The sequence below is a fragment of the Meleagris gallopavo genome, chromosome 1, assembly GCF_905368555.1.
Source record: "Meleagris gallopavo chromosome 1, MGAL_WU_HG_1.1, whole genome shotgun sequence".
Lineage (NCBI taxonomy): Eukaryota > Metazoa > Chordata > Aves > Galliformes > Phasianidae > Meleagris > Meleagris gallopavo.
In genome coordinates this window covers 35498278-35514770 of record NC_139404.1, presented here as the reverse complement: position 1 = coordinate 35514770, position 16493 = coordinate 35498278, and the positions used below count along the sequence as shown (strand labels likewise).

The 16493-nt window shown below is 38.2% G+C and overlaps 1 protein-coding gene across 1 annotated transcript in view; it reads left to right on the top strand.

Annotated features, from left to right (window-relative positions):
• PTPRR (protein tyrosine phosphatase receptor type R) overlaps nucleotides 1–16493 on the top strand; it is a 131519-nt gene that overhangs the window by 94134 nt on the left and 20892 nt on the right. The window contains exons 6-8 of the mRNA XM_010708144.4: nucleotides 2874–3060; nucleotides 9314–9398; nucleotides 15856–15935. Coding sequence (XP_010706446.1) covers nucleotides 2874–3060; nucleotides 9314–9398; nucleotides 15856–15935 — 352 coding nt within the window. The remainder of the gene's footprint in view (nucleotides 1–2873; nucleotides 3061–9313; nucleotides 9399–15855; nucleotides 15936–16493) is intronic.

The following is a 16493-nucleotide window of genomic DNA, read 5'->3' as shown; positions in this document are numbered from 1 at the left end:
TATGTTGAGTTCATGCCCACCCAGGTCTTTCAGCATCATGTCCTGTTTTCAGTTCTGTCCCTCAGTATGATCTAGAATTCAGTAGTCAATATGATTAATATTAATGTTGGCAATAGTTAGCTAGTGTAAACATTCTTAAAAGCTTTTTATTAACTTAGGCATTCTTCTTGAAAGTGTTGAGTTGCCCATTTTTGTGGAAGAATTACCTTCACAGCTATTATCCATCCCATGCCTTCAAATGGAATTTCTATCAAGGTTGCAGTCCTTTAGGTAGTTATTTTCTGTCCTCTGCTCAGTATTTATTCTGTATATAGATTTCAATGTGTTAAATATGTAGCTAAAACTACTTTTTCTTTCCAGACTAAGTTATTTGATTCTCAACACTGGTATTCATCAGTAATCCCCATAAATGGTAAAAGCTATAAACTCGAAGTTATAATTAGACCAGGTATATTTTCTGTTTTTGTTAGAAAGGAAATAGCCTTTTTGCCAAGACTGTCAGTTATAACAATGTAAAAGCCAAAGAAAATATTAACATTTTCACTGTACTTTGTTGCTAAACAATGAAAATACTTTTCCTCTATATTGGGAAATCTCAGTAGACTCTTCCAGAAGTATGGCTGGATCACAATTGCTACCCATATCTCAACCAAAGATAGTCTGAGCATTTTGGGAGCGGTTCATTTCACACCTTTTCTGTAGTTTTCTGGCTCATTTTCAAAAGATCTGTTCTGTGATAGAAACCCTCAGAGCCACCTGTTTGAGGGACAGCCCTTTCCTGTGGAATAAATTGCTAGTCGTGGTCAGAAGAGATGCTTAAGCAAGATGGTTTTTATGAGAAAGTAGTCTAACAGGATGTTTTCCTTGACGAATGTCTGAAGGACTGGCTATCCTACAGACAGGAATGGTCCCTCAGGAAGTGGCTCAGGTACGTGAGCCAGGACTAGCCTGCAGAGAGCAGCCACCATATGGGACCTCTGTGTGATAGAGTAAAATCACACATCATATAACAGCTGCTCATAATTTCTGCTCAATGTGCTCCTTCAGCCCTGCATTCCACCTAGGTGAATTAGTAGAATCCTACCCCTCCATCTTCCCTCTGCCAATAAAAGTTGTCCCTGTCTAACCCAGGAGGCGGCCAGCTGTCTGCAACCACTTCTGCTCCATCTTGCCTCTCTCCCACCACTGTTTCTGTTGCTGACTCACTGTAACCATCTGCGTGCTTGGACAGCACATTTCTTGCTGTCACCCACTCATCATTTATGCTGAAATAGGCTCATGGACACTATGGCACTGAGATTCACTGGTTCCATCAAGTGGTCTATTTTCCTGGCAACTGTAGTTTTGTGTTTTGCTAAGTGTCAGGTGGGTGGCTGAAATCATTTCTATTCATGCAGAATGACATGATAGAAATGGTTTAATGTAAAACAAAGTTACTAAGAGATCTGCTGACATGCGTAACAAAGAGGGAAGTACATCGAAGCTGTGTCAGAACAAAACAAAGTATTCTATTAGTATTGTTGCAACCAGAAAAGAAAGCAATAAACCCTCAGAGTATACTTAATCTGGTGACAGAAAAAAGATTTGAAAACATAAACTGCAACATATCATGAAGTTGAGTCACAACATCTGAAAAGAACAAATAATTTACCAAAATATGTGTACATTCAAGTATCTTTAGGCCACTCATGGATAACAAGAGGAGGGTAACAGGCAGCTGTGAACACAACTTTTGCTGCACACTAAGGGAAAGCATTCCCCCACTATTGATAACAGTTGCCTCACTGATTATGATTCTGCTTGTGTGGTATTTATAATAATATATGCCAGTACGCATTACAGTCAAGGGGATAAAACTTCTGTTGTCACATCTCTGTGTTCACATTGCTGCTTGATGTTAGAGACTTGTTTACACTGAGCAGGGTATCTGTAGCCCAATTCAGAGATAGCTGGCTAACTCATAGCCTTCACAGTACCGATTTCTGATAAGTAAATACAATAATTCTGATTAAGGCCTAAAGATGTGCATTTAGTCATCATAATTAAAAGAGCATGGATTTATCACCATCAATATGCCTCAAGTTAAGGGCTGAGTAGGTAACATTTGATTAATGAGTTGAAACTAGGAAAAACATTTATTTACATGTGATTTGGAGAAAGCAACAAAAAGGTTAACAGTCATATCAAACGCAGAAATGTGCTTTTTTTGTATTTCCACAGCTCAAAGATATTTTCCCATATTTTTTCTGAAAAAGTGCTCTAAGTCTGTGACCATTCCTTCTCCTGTGGTTCAATGCTGTTTTTGCGTGTCACTTGTCACTTACCTCACCCATGACACTGTCAACTAACTTAGCGTCCATGATGTTGGCACCTCCTTTCCACTTATTCTTCTGATTTTATCATTTTCTCCCTCCATGTTTTATATTTAATTTGAGTAGATACTTAAAGATGCAGCTGACATCTATGAATTTATTTCCCGCTTGTTATACATATATGCTACAAATACATTCCCTTTTCTTTCTGTGAAACACTTCTTTCTTACTAACATACCACTTGCATATTTGGCATACAGAAAGATTAACTAGCATATCAGAAGCATTTTCTACTTTTAAGAACAATCTGAAGTTCCTCCATAGCAGACTGATTTTGAAGAGTCAGTTGTTGGATTCAAGATGTAGGATGATCTGTAAAATTTGATTTTCTGGCCACCCAGTGTCCCAGTGAAACCAATCTTTTCATACATCCAAATATCCCAATGATTACACAGACTACACAGTCAGGTACATGGTACAGGCACCACAGACAGGTGCATGAGTATGGGATTTACAGTACATTCTAATTTTAAAATAACTTTTAATTATTTTCTAATGCAGGCGAGGATCCAATGTCTCTCTAACTTTGGACATGAGTAGTTTGGGAAGTATTGAGCCTTTCGTTGCTGTGCCAACTCCGCGAGAAAAAGTGGCCATGGAATACCTACAGTCAGCTGGTCGCGTCCTGACAAGGCAGCAGCTTCGAGATGCAGTTGCATGTTCTCATTTACTTCAAACAGAATTCATGGTGAGTTTAACAACAAGCTTTAGATAGGATTTTGTGATAATTGGCACAACAGAAAAAGAGTAGAAGTAAAAAAAGAGTAATTGGGCAACATTTTAATATCAAGGTGCAGATCATTTCTGAAGGGAGGATTAGATTGTTCCAAGGTGGTGTTTTACGTTTAGAAATCTGAACTCAACTGTAGTAAATAAATAACTCGTAGATAACTGTTATCTATAGCCAGAGATAACACAGATTCCTGTTCTGTTCATGGGTGGGATGAAAGTTGCATTCGAGCTGCAGTACTAACATCCAGCAGTAGTAATACTGTGACAGTTTCAGAGAGATCATAAGGATGTGATGACAGAAAACACAGGAGTAATTGGAGAATTTGCTCATCCCCATGTAAACATCACCTGTGTTAGTAACGTTTATAATTCAAAGACTAAACTTTTAGTTACTGCAAGTGACATTTTTGGAGCAGACACAGATACCACAAAAAGAGAAGTAGGTCCTGAGTCAGACTAACATATCCTTAACAAATACTCCATACAATGGGCCTAACATACTCAAGACCAAAAAAAAAAAAAAAAAACACAACCAGAAAGGACTGTTATAAGTGTATTTAATATATTTTAAAAGGTAGGAATGTACAACAAAGACAGTGACCAGGATGAAACCAATCACAGCAGGAAAACTGACTCATGGGGAAAACATGTTATTAATATTACTTGAAGGATACTTGAAAAAGACCAGTACTGCAAAAGAGACAGATAAAAAAGCTTATCAGATATAAGGAGATAATGTTTACAAAGGAATTAGAACTGAGTGTAAACAGAAGCCAGCTGAATGTGAAAACTGAATGAGGCAGGTCAAAAAAAAGTTTTGAATTTACAGAAAATCTTATAGCTTATTTTTAAATAGATCAAAAGCACAAAATTAAATGGAGAGTACAAGGATCAATAGAAGATCAAAGGAATAAAAAAGAGACTTGGAGAAGGTGAGGCAATAGGAGAAAAGTGTTTATGTCATTTACATCTGTGGTCAACCATAGAAGAATGCGTGGAATTTCATACTTGTGTGGCAGAAGTAGATTAAAATAGATCACAAAAGGGTTTCTCTGATATTGAAGTGTTAATGGAACAGAACAGATCAATAAAGTGAATAAAAGATAATCACTGGAATAAGCTGGTATTCACCCAGGAGCCCTGGAGGATTTCATATATGCAATTACTGATGTATTAACTAACAGGGCAGATATAGCTTAGCACTTGGGTCCCAGTATCCGAGGAGACAGAAAAACAAAAGTAACAAGTCCTTCTTCAAAAGGGCTCCAGAAGAGATCCAAATAGCTATAGATCTGCAAATCTGATGTATGTGTCAGAGAAATAGCAAAGAATTATGATAGAGAAAGATGCCGATGGATACATAAGCAAATGCAGTACAGTGGGGAAGAATCAACGCAGTGTTTGCAGTATAGGAAGGATTTGTAGTAGATATAGATGCTTCTTAGAGTAAAAGAAGGTCATCACCGGAATCTCAGAGACATCTACTTTGGAGCTGAAACTGACCAAGATGCTCAAAAGCCATCTGGAAAAGGGGTTAAATAGTAAGGTGATAAAGTTTGATGATGATATTCTGTTATGAATGGTAGTAAAATCAGAAATTGACTTCAAAGAAGTTCCAGAAGGATTAAATGAGTGTGGCAAGGTAGATGAAATTCAGGGTTGAAAAATAAAACGTTATGCATTCAGGGGAAAATAGTTCTCCATACTTCAGTGGGTTCTGAAATACAAGGCTGATTCATGATAAAGGAAGTACAGAATAAAATAGAAAACATCTTTACAATGGTGGAAAAATTGTAACGGTCACAAATGCAAGCTGTTCTGATTATTCCGTCCCAAAGCACATGAACAAGTATGGCAAATACCATCACAGGCTAGAGCAGCTTCTGTATTAAGAAATATTAAATAGACTCAGTCAAGGACTCCTGACTAGGAAAGCAGTTCTAATGGAAGCCTATAAAACCATCAATATTGAGAAAGTAAACATGGATGAATATTCATTGTGTTTTTTTGCTAAAAGAACACTCTGGGGTGGCCAGTTCAAAACAAAGAAAGGCTCATACCATTATTACAGTTCTCTCATAAAGCTTGCTATCAGAGGGTACAAGATCTGCCAAACCAAACTGTAGTGGAAATGCTAAGTCATGACTTGAACCAGTGACTAAGCACCTGGTAGGAAGGCAGGGCTAAACCAGGGACAGTGCACCTGAGTGACTGGAAGGGGTGGAGCCAGGATCTGCCTCTTCCCAGACCTCATTTAAAGGTTGGCAGTGGAGGCAAGGGTATGTTGCTGGAGATCTCTGTGTACCCAAGGCCTCCCAAAGGTGAGCAGCTTCTTTGTTTTTTCTCTGCCCATGGTTGTTGCAATTGGGTAAACCTTTACTTGCTACAGCCTAGCAAGTAGATCCTACAGTAGGACTTTGCTACTATGCTATCATTGCTGCACTTTCCATCACATTACACCTAATGCACTCAACTCAACCTTAGCCTAAACTTTTTAGTTTTTATAATTCGTTAGCAAACAAACAGGCAAAATTGACACAGGTCTAACAAAGACATAGAAGCCTTTCAATTCTTATTTAATGTCTGAGGATGTGATTCCTCGGAGTTCTATTTTCTTTGAGTATGTGAGTCAGTGAAATAGATGATGAGTTTCATCTTATTCTAAGACTAGTTTCCAATATGAATAATTGCATCCCTATGAAACAGTCCAGTTTTGCTTTTTTCTCTTTTAAAGAGACAAGGTTTAGTGTGAAAGTCATTTGCTTTGGAAAAGTAAATCGCTTAGTTGTTTTAGTAGCAACTGGTTAGACTGCACATGGAAAAAATTCTAAGCATCCAGCGTTCTTTTACCACCATTTATATCGTCCATTTTCTGTCATTCTGTGACTTAGGCTGGAAGGTTTGAGAAACAATATTTTCATGTTTTAAGTTCCCGTGTCTCTATGAACTGTATCCTAACAAGCTGGCCTATTCATAGAATCTCATGTACCCAGATCCTCTCACACAACATCCCTGCTTGGTTTTGGATCAACTGATGCTCATATTTTATCCTTCTTTCAGTAGGACACAATACAACGTTGGCCATTCCGTATCTCCAGAGAATTATATTGAAGATCATGATTTTTCTGTTCCAGTTTTAGATTTTTTTTAATGCCTTTTAAGATAAGGCTGCTGTACACTTTCTGTCTAATGTCTTCCTTTATACAGATAATAGCTTTAGTAGAAACGTTAAGCATAAAATGTTAAGCACATAAAGAACACAATATATAACCCTTGCTCATTCTGCTCAGTCAGCTTGTTTTAACTAACTAAGAAAATACAACAAGAAAGTCTTTTTGAGATTAAAATTACTATTTTCCATGAAAACAGTCCAACTATGCTGACAATTGAGAAATGGTGTTCAAAGTTTTCAATGGAAAACTGAAAGATGCTCTCTTGAGTTACATTTGGTTTAAAGAATTATTTTAATTAGCATTATAGAGGGGTATTAGTTCTACTTTTTAATTGTTGGTATTAAATGTTCAAAATATTTTTCCACAATATTTATTAAGACAAAAGTGCTATTTTCTTCTGCTGTTTTCTTTTTGTTGTTCTTGTTGCTTTTTCTTTTTTCTTTTTCTTTTTTTTTTTTTTTGTTAGCAGAAAGTTTGGATATTTTTTACTCAAATACCTGATTTGCAATGAAGAAGAAATATAAATTATCCAGCAAGTATTTGCTTAGTAGCTTAATACTACTTACGAGAACTTCAGAACTTGGTGATGGAAAAGAGAAATTTCAGTTCTTGAAACACTGGAATTTCAGAAAGCGCAGTCTTGTGTAGGAAACAGTGAGATAGCTGAATCTGTAAAACTTGGCTCTCATCAAAAAGGAGGCATGAATATAGCAAATCCTGAACTGGATTGCCTCCATTTTCCTAAATTTTGCCAAATCTTCTGGAATGCTCTTAGAGACCCAAGTCTTATCTGTTTACGTGTATGAGTAGATGTAGCATTTGAAAAGCCAAACATGAACCAAAATACTTGTTATTAGAACATTATCACCCAGATAGGTGGAGCAGCCCAAGAACAAAAGCTTATGTGCATGTGCATTTATAGTTACATGAGTACAACTGCCTGCAGCTTATAAATTTCTATTTAAAAATGTCATACATATATGTAAAACAGCTTGATGTGCATTGTCTGTTACCTACAGATTTTGTGTGCTTATTAACATGTGTTCATGCGTTTTGCAATCAGCTGGGTTTATCTATCTCCCCCCCACTAGCAGGATGGTTTCCTCATCAAATCCTGAATTTTATTCTGGAATCCTCTCTCGCATTTCATAGCCAGCCTCACAATAAGTGACCTGTCTGTGGCTGAGATCCATGGTGTACTGGCAGATTTCTGTCTGTGCCCTTGGCCTCACAAGTACTTAATACTGGGAGGAGCCCACTGACTACAGAGTGTTTACAGGATGTAAGTAATTAATATCATTAATTGACATTGTTGGCCCAAAGAAATACATTCCTGTTTTCAGCTTGGTAGCATTTCTCCATCTGTCAGTAACAGGCCAACTAATGAACTATTTTAAAATTTCAAGAGGCATCCACAAGGAGACAGCTAGGTGACTGGAAAAGCCCCACTGACAACAATCACTTGTGCAGGCAGAGCACTTTCCCCACATCTTTTTCCAGACTCTTCAGATGACCAGCATAGATTCTGTTAGACAGAAGCTTAATGTATTGCCCTCTCTTGTTCAGTTCAGCAACAAAATCTTTCAGAAGCAGAGCACCAGTGATGTTAATACTGAGTTCACTGGACCAGTGAGTCTCAGCCACTAGCAGAGTGCATGGTGCTCACAGCCCAAACTAGTTAGCACCCTTCAGAGCCCAAGGTAGAGACTCATTCTGTTGAACTCAGTTGAAGAGCAAGGAAGAGATCTAGAAAGAAACAGAGCCATGTTCCTGTTTGTCTCACAAAAGCACACAAGAGCCATGTGTCTGAAGGATGGTGGCCGTGCATTTGATCTTTGCTGAAGTCCTGGTCAAGCCTTGTTCTCTGGATTTAGAAACTGGCTGATTTTGGAGGAAAATATTTGAGTTAATTTTCCAGAGGTGCAAGTCAAAAGAAGTCCACACTGTACAGGGTAAGAACATATCTTTCATGCCTCCTCAAGTTCCTATGCCTCTGCAAGAGGCAAATATATAATATGCCACTGTCTCCTTGGATAAATATCCCAGGCTAGTAACAGAATTCTGAAATCTTCAAAAATTACTCTTAAGTATTAATTTAACAAAGATCATTTTCCATCTTATGCTAAGATAATTTAAACAGCACTGGCCAGGGGAAAAATGAAGATTTGAGTCAACTGAAACATCTTTCATGTTTTAGCTGGTAAATGTCAATCATGGCGGGGTGGGTGGAGGAAGAACAACTGTTTCATTTTGTCATTTCCAAAGCTTGCTTGTTTGTTTTTCATTCAGCCATAAGAACACTAACAGTATTTTGAGACCTCAAAATCAAAATGACTCTTCCTCCCCCTTAGATCAAGTGAAGCATTTTCTTCAACGTAAATTAGGAGTATTTTTACTTTTCATTCTGAAAAACAATTTGAAAAAAAAGTAACTGTAAGCTGTTCAAGTCAAATTGTCACATCAGTTATTTTCACAACTTCAGAGTTAAGGGAGGTAATGTGGTTGAGAGGCTAAAAATTCAAAATGAGAATCAAGGCAAACAGATTTTTTTTTTTTTTTTTACACTTTCGAGTTACTGCTTGCAGAGGCCTAATCATTGCTATAAAAAGCAAGTAAGATCTTTAAGTGATGTTGTTAAGGGCTTTGGACAGAATTTAAATATATATAGTCATATATTATTTAATTATCTTGAAAGCTTTCAGTCCGTTCATGCAAAATGCTTTTCTTTCCTGCTATGATACTGCACTTTTCAACTCCACTTTTCTAGTACTATTGTGTTTTCTAGCATATCTCCTAATCTTCTAAAAACCTTGCCTTTAATAATTCATCAGAAGTGTTCCTTGGAAGTCACCCTTTCAGTATGCAACTCCTGTGTTTATTAAAGGAAGGGTGTTGACAGACTTGAGGTGGGAACCACTTTTTTCTTAATAACTTTGATGTCAAAAGACAGTTGTGTAACAGCAGATGGCCTTCTGGGGATAATTTCCTGTACAGTTCCTTTGGAAACACCAATCTGATTTAATTTATTTTTTATAGGAAATACCAATGAATTTTGTGGATCCCAAAGAAATTGACATCCCGAGTCATGGAACTAAAAACCGCTATAAAACAATTTTGCCAAGTAAGTGAGTTAGCCCTACTATGAAATTTAGTCTGCTTTGAGAACATATTGCCATGAACAGTTAGTTGTCTTTATCTTCGATTGTTGTGTACCTATTCATAAGTGTCTTCTTAGTCTATGCAGAAAGCAAGGAAAAATCCAGTTCTGGGGGACCGACCGGTGCAGGATTCTGCCTGGATACCTTAGTCATTAGATGCATACTTTGGCTGCATCCCAGCCACATGCTGAAATGCAGCCTAGGTGTATGCCGGTTTTTCTCTAGAGGACAGCTCAGGCAAACAGGTTGAGATGGATATGCTATGCCTCACAGCAGCTTCCCTGATCTGGAGAGTGAGAGGACAGAGGCTGTTGCCTGTATCAAAGCCTGCACCATCGAGCAGAGTGCAGCCCCTCACTGAATTCTCTCTAGCTTGGTCAAACTAGCAGATATTGTGTCTAACATTAAGTTGCCCAGACTAAAAGAGAAATTGCATCCTATCCTTTCTCATAATGGACTTCCATCTTCCTAAGTCCACTTCGTTTTGTTTTAATTATTTTTCTTCTCCATGCACTGCATGGCTTTGTGGAAATACATTTACATTAGTAAGAACACAGTGCTTCTTCATTGTTGCTGTAAACTTGCTACTGCTTTGCTATACTGCTTCTGTATTCTCATCAGCCCAAATTACTTATTTCTGTCATAGTAACAATTGGTTTGTTATAATTACAGATAATTGAAAACTTTTCAGTGGAATAGTTTTCCTTCAAAATACAGATTTTTGTGAAATTGAACTATTTTTATACCATTTTGGGGAGGGATGCCAAGATATTCCAATTCTTTTATTAATCATTTGATAGTGTCAAAGTGGAAAAGTTCAGTGATTCTAAATTTTAAGGAATCGTCCCGCAGCGAATTATAAACACAACTTTGGATTTGGAATGAAGAATACTTTTTTAAATTACAGCTTGTCCTATCAACTAGGAAACTGCTTTCTAGTAATTTCCATAATGTCCTTGTAGGACTATGTTACATGTCAGTCATGCAAATTCACACACTTTGAATGACAAGATTTCTCCCAGTGAGCCTGAATGCACTGTAATTTGATTATACCATCCGAAGACCTTGCAGTCCAGAATGAGAAATGATGGCCTTCAGCTGCTAGATTAGCCTCAGAAATGTGATACATAGTTGGGGAAAAAAAAATGCATTGTGTTGAGTCCTTGTTTCCCTTCAGCCACCAGCAAAATTCCCACTGACTTCAAGGTCAGTTCATCTATATCAATAAATAGCTATATGTAGCTGAGTAAAACAGAGGAATGTTGAAGGGAATTAAATAGGTGAAAACAATTGAATGAAAGTTATCAATTACCAAGGAATTAGAAAACTATGTAGCCCCAACAGTTTGGCTCAGTGTCAACAGGATATGCACAGAGGCTGAAATCCTGACCCCTCTGAGAAAAACAGGAGCTTGCCATTACTGCAATAGAGCCAGGTTATCACCCAAGCCTGCCTTTGGCTGATAAGCCACATTCCTAGAAGGATATCTGCCTATAGCATCAGGTTCATCTTCGGGAGCACCTTGTGAGTTCAAGAAGGCCTGCTTCACTGCTGCATGTGTTTTGAATTGGGTTATGACAGCTGGGCCTTTGTTGATGCTTATGAGTTTTGAGAGTCAGAATGCCTTCATGTTCTCACTTCCAGCCAGTCAGGGTGCACAGCTGACTCCAAGGCACATTTTCAGTCAAAGCTCACTGCTGATGTGCATCACAGCTATTCTTTGGCAGGTGCTTCGTAACCCTCCTTGACAGAAATCAAAAGGTCTGGTGTGTGTTAGCACCAAGCTTGTTCAAAGGAGATATTTTGAGGATCGAGGCACATGCTCATAATAAATACTCACACACCCACATCCAGCCCAAAAGGGCTTGGAAACAATCAGCATCATTAAATAGAGTGGTCCTTCTGGTTTCCTGCTCAGATGATATCAACCTACTGCTCAGTATACCCATGTCAGCTTTTCCATTCCCCAGAACTGGTGGTAACAAGTGATGGTGGAATTGATGGGTTATCTCTCAAAATGCCCCATCCTGCCTGCTCCACCCTCTGCACTGGGATGTTCTCATTTTCTAAGAGATAACTTCAGCACAGATAATTCTGTCACAGGGAGTAAGGGAGCAAGTTAGTATTAGTAGATACTACCCAGGCAGGCACCAGCATGAGTAAAATGACTGCCTGCTGAAATTATTTATATATGGAGAACTCCAAAGTGCAGGAAACATTGCATTTCTATGAAAAATCTTTCGTTTGCAGTGTAATATAGCCAACATTCATATACAAATGCTACAATTTCTCTGTAAGTTTTGAGTGTTATCTGCTTTATAATAATATGCTAATATACCCAGTGAGGGGACAAGGCAAGTGGCTATACTGCTCCTTGAGGTCACTGTTTCTTTATCCTTCCCACTGACTGAGATGCCACGCACTAGTCCTGTGAAAGCCCTCTCCATATCTTCGACTGCATTCCCCTGCCGTCCCCTTACAGCATTCTGGCCTCCTCTGTTGCTGGTCCTACCCCAGGCTCTATCACAGTTACATCCCCATAGTAGAAAACCAGCCCTGAATGCTCCCTCTTCACCATCTTATTTCACACCTTCACCAGCTGTCTCCTGCAGCCCCTAACACGTGTCCTCACAGCATGCAATCAGGTTCAAACACATGTGTTTCTTTCCCTTCCTGCTCCACTTCTCCATTTCAAACTAGAAGGAGAATTGCTATGGTGCTTCAGAGCAGGTGTGGGATTTTGCTCACAGAGGGACAAGTGGCTTAACACTGTTCGGTGGGTATCTGTGTGTGACATACATCCAAGATACCTGGACATCACTCCTTATTTTTTCCTAAAAAGAACACTCAAGGCAAGAGCGTGCATGAAAGCAGTCACTGCAGAAGAGCAGACTGACAGTAACATGAAGATGCAAAGCACCTGGTGGGTCAGGTCCACAAATACACATGCTGTTCCTGAGTTGCTTGTGCTAAAACTGGCTGTGACACTTCATTTAAAGACAAGGGGAAACTTAAATCTAAATCACATGAGCAAGGCAATGTCTTACACGAGCTTATAGACAGATGCTGGGAAACCATTCCCTTGATGTTGAGAATTTTTGAGCTCCCTGGGTCTTATTTGCTCCAGTCCTGCTCCCTAGTGAAGGCAATAGGATTCCCAACAGGCTCTCGGAGACAAAAGATAAAAATCATATTTGCACAGCAGAATGAAAAAAAAAAAAAAAAAGTTTGTTCTTAGGCAAATTCAACGTGTATTCATCAAAGAAATTTCTGTATTTTCATTTGACAGAATGTGTCCTAGTTGTAGTCAGCGCTATTATAACTGCTATATTTGTCAATAGCCAGTATTATGATTGATTAATTAATGTTATGTTGCATAGTTAATAATCTAAGTGGGTATTAAGCAAACTTTATTTTTAGAAGTTAAGAAAAATTCCCTTTGCATCAATGAAATTATTTTCTAACGCTGAAGCAAGTTTTAAAATGCAGAAGCACTCACCATCATAAATCAGTTAGATTTGGGAAATCTGGACTGTAATGGAAGTGCTGGGACATGATTCAGACAAAATTAAAAAATTCAGTGTAGTTTACAGGTACTGTGTACATGAAGTGTTTTGAGGTAGTTATGATACTTGCAAGTTTAATAGCTTATTCCCCACCTGGCACAGACTGGGGATACAGTCTGGATTCTTCTCTGTCCTGTGTTGCAATCTTTATCAAAGAATATCGGTACTCATATTTAATTTAGAGACTGCAAACAAAACCAAGCAAAACAGGAGTGAATTTCAAAATGTCTTGATATCTAAAAGCTATATGACTGTTTTGTGCTGCGAGTGAGACAGCAGTCTGCCCCAAAACATATTCAGCTTCTTTTCCTATCCAAAAAAGAGAAATGCCATAGGGACAACCCTTCTTACACTTTTTCAGTCCTACTGTCAGTGAGGTAACTAGAACTGATCTAAGGCAAACAAGTGACTTGGAAATACTACAAAAACAAACATACCCATGCTCTAAAGAATTTAACACATAGTAGCAGTCTAAATGAAAGAAGAAAAAAACGAACTCAAGTAAGATAAAGCTTGTGCAATGGGATGAAGCTGGGGGTCTTCATGACAAAGGAATGTTCATGGTGTGGATGAAACTCCAGTGTTTACAGCATAGGGGAAGCTGTCTGGCAGTGCCACCCATGCTATGATGTGATCCCTATATGGGCTAGTCTTATGGGGGCAAACAGCTAATTAACTCCCTCGATCCTGGTAAATTCATATCAGTATTAATTTGTTAAAGATGGAGTTAAAGGAAGCCTCTTCTGCATTAACCAATGCCTTAATGGGAAAACTGTTACAGACTTCCTAGATGCATGGAAGAAAACAGCAGTAACTTTGGCTCAGTCATTATTGTAGGTAGCATTTTTTATTTGCAATTCCAAGTGTTTAACAGCCTTGCTGCGTTTCAAGATGTTTTACACATGTTGATGAATTCAGCCTTGCAGCCACCGTCTGTCTTTCTTCTGTAGCTTGAGACTCTCAGGCTTTGCCATCCTTGAGGAAAAGATGATTACCTCCAAGGTAGTTGTCATTCAGGAGTAAGCTAATTGCTTCCATTTGTGTGCAATGACTGTGCAGTGGCTCTGGATCTTGAGCAGGGTTCAGGTGTTCCTCACTTTTGAGCTAAGTGTACAGCAATTTTCTATTTCAGAAGTGATCAAGACTTAATTTATAAAAGCGCTATTCTAAAACAGCTTTTTCTTATCTGATTGGAATTGGAAGAGTCTCATAAATTCTGCAACTGATTTAGCTGATCCTCAATACTGGAGGAATTTATCCCAAGGTATGGTTAAGCTGGATGTTGAGTCTGCTTGGAAGAGGTTTTTTAAGGTAGGGGTCAAGCTGCATCAGAATTGGAGGCAGTGTGTGAACTAGAGGAAATGAATGTTTTTTCAAAGCCACGTAGCCTGAGGCACTTGTGGAAGTGGCTAATAATCACTCTGTGCTGAAAAGGAATGAGAGATTTCCTGCCTTCATATTGTTAAGGGAGAAAAAAAAAAGCTGAGCAGTCTTCATGTTGTGCTTTTAACACAAAGGACAAGATTTCCATGCAGACTCTGAATTAAAAGGCATTCATTCATTTGCCCATTTTATGAAATATACATTCATAACACAGGCCTGGGTCCTGAAATGGCTCCACTCCCTTCCCAAGAAGTTCCTTTCACCTCTATGGAGAAAATGACATAAGTATGTTTGGGATCACCCTTCTCTTCCTCTGATTTGCAAAACTTTTGTCTTTCCATAAGAACGGTGAAAAGTCACAAAAGAAATTCAAAACCTGAAAATATCAGGTTTTGGTGTAGCACAGGAAGTTTTCTTACCACCCTCCAGTTCAGCACCCATAGAAGAATCTTTGAATATTTGTCTAAATTGCGTTGCAAAGGAGCTTTCCAGAGACTGTTTCCAAACCAATAGAAAACTGATAATTCTACTTAAATAATTAAGGAAACTGCTGGAAGAATATTTTTCAGTAGAGAAATATTTCCGTATCATTTTATTAACAACAGAGTGTTCTTTCAGAAAATATGTGAATAAAGCCAGAAAGCCAAACTGTGCCTCTATACTACAAGGTAGGCATCTCACTCCCCTCCTTTTCTCTTTCTGATTGTGAATTTACTGGCCTTAATTCTGAAAGGAAAATCACATCATCACAAATGAGCAAACAAAAAATGTGTTTGCAGGTGGAACTTAGTAACCCTCAGCTCTGTAAGATACCAGAATTGCACCTCATTCCATTCTAGATCCAAGACAGTGAAAGGAGGATGATAAAGGAAAATGTTCCTATATTTTTTTTCTCCACTCTGTTACACACAAACGTTCCTAAACTGTCAAAGGAGAACACAGGACTGAAGGGAAGGATAGGGATCGCATAGTCCAGGCTTTCTTAGTGAACATTACATTGATGTAAAAACACATGGCTGATTTCACTCCACACAGAGGAGTCTCTTCTTAAATTAAATCCAAGTAGTCACTGAAACAGTACAGCTTCCTGCAGAGGTATCTAAGCTGAATCCAAAGGACTTGGTATATTTATCTAGTGTCCTGTAAAGATGAATGGCAAGTTTCAGAGATAGTCTAGGCAGGTCAGCTGGATACTCAGCACAGGCAGATTAGACTATGCGTGAGCATTGTCTGGACCTGATAGCATTGCTTGGATGTCTGCAGCCAGGTGAGATACTTCTACACAGCTCAGCAACATGCACGGGTCTTAGTTTCACGTGATTAGTTTTTGCAGTGGAAAAAACTTTATACATAATGCTTTTTTGACAACCCCAAATAGCCGTAGATTATTTTCTTCAACGTCTTTGATTCTTTATAGAAATCTTCTAATTATGGGTTTTCTTTTCAATTTCCATCTTCCTTGTGCTCTTAGATCCTCTAAGCAGAGTGTATTTGAAACCAAAAAATCCATCTGACTCCTTGAGTACCTACATAAATGCTAACTACATTAGGGTAAGTAAATGTACACTATTCCTGTGCTTTTGCGACAATATTTGATTTTCCACCTGAACAGTCATTTTTGCCAAGGTATCTCTCACTTTATTCCTATCCACCTTCATTGATAAATCCTTATCTTTTTGTCTACGTTGCTGTGACAGAAATAGTTTCATGAGCTGTTTCTACCAAAGACCACATAGCCATCAATGTGCTAAAATAGTTACAACAAGAAAAAGGTTATCAAATACATTTAAAAATATTAAGAAATACATGCATTACTATTCCTGTTTACTTCAATATTTACTGTTTTATGTTGTCTTACTGCCTTACAGGAAGGACGTATCAATATTTCGATAATGAAAAGATCGGAGTCAGCAGCAATATAAGCTCTGTGATTGCTCACTGCAGTCATGTTATCTACAAACAAGTTCAGTGATCATGGCTTTTTCATACTCTAGCAATTCATGTTCCTGAAATCGCAAGTTAATTAAACAAATATTGTAAAAGTTTGTGAAAATAATCATAGACAGATGTATTAAATATCCATATGTGCACCAAGATGCACATTATTCA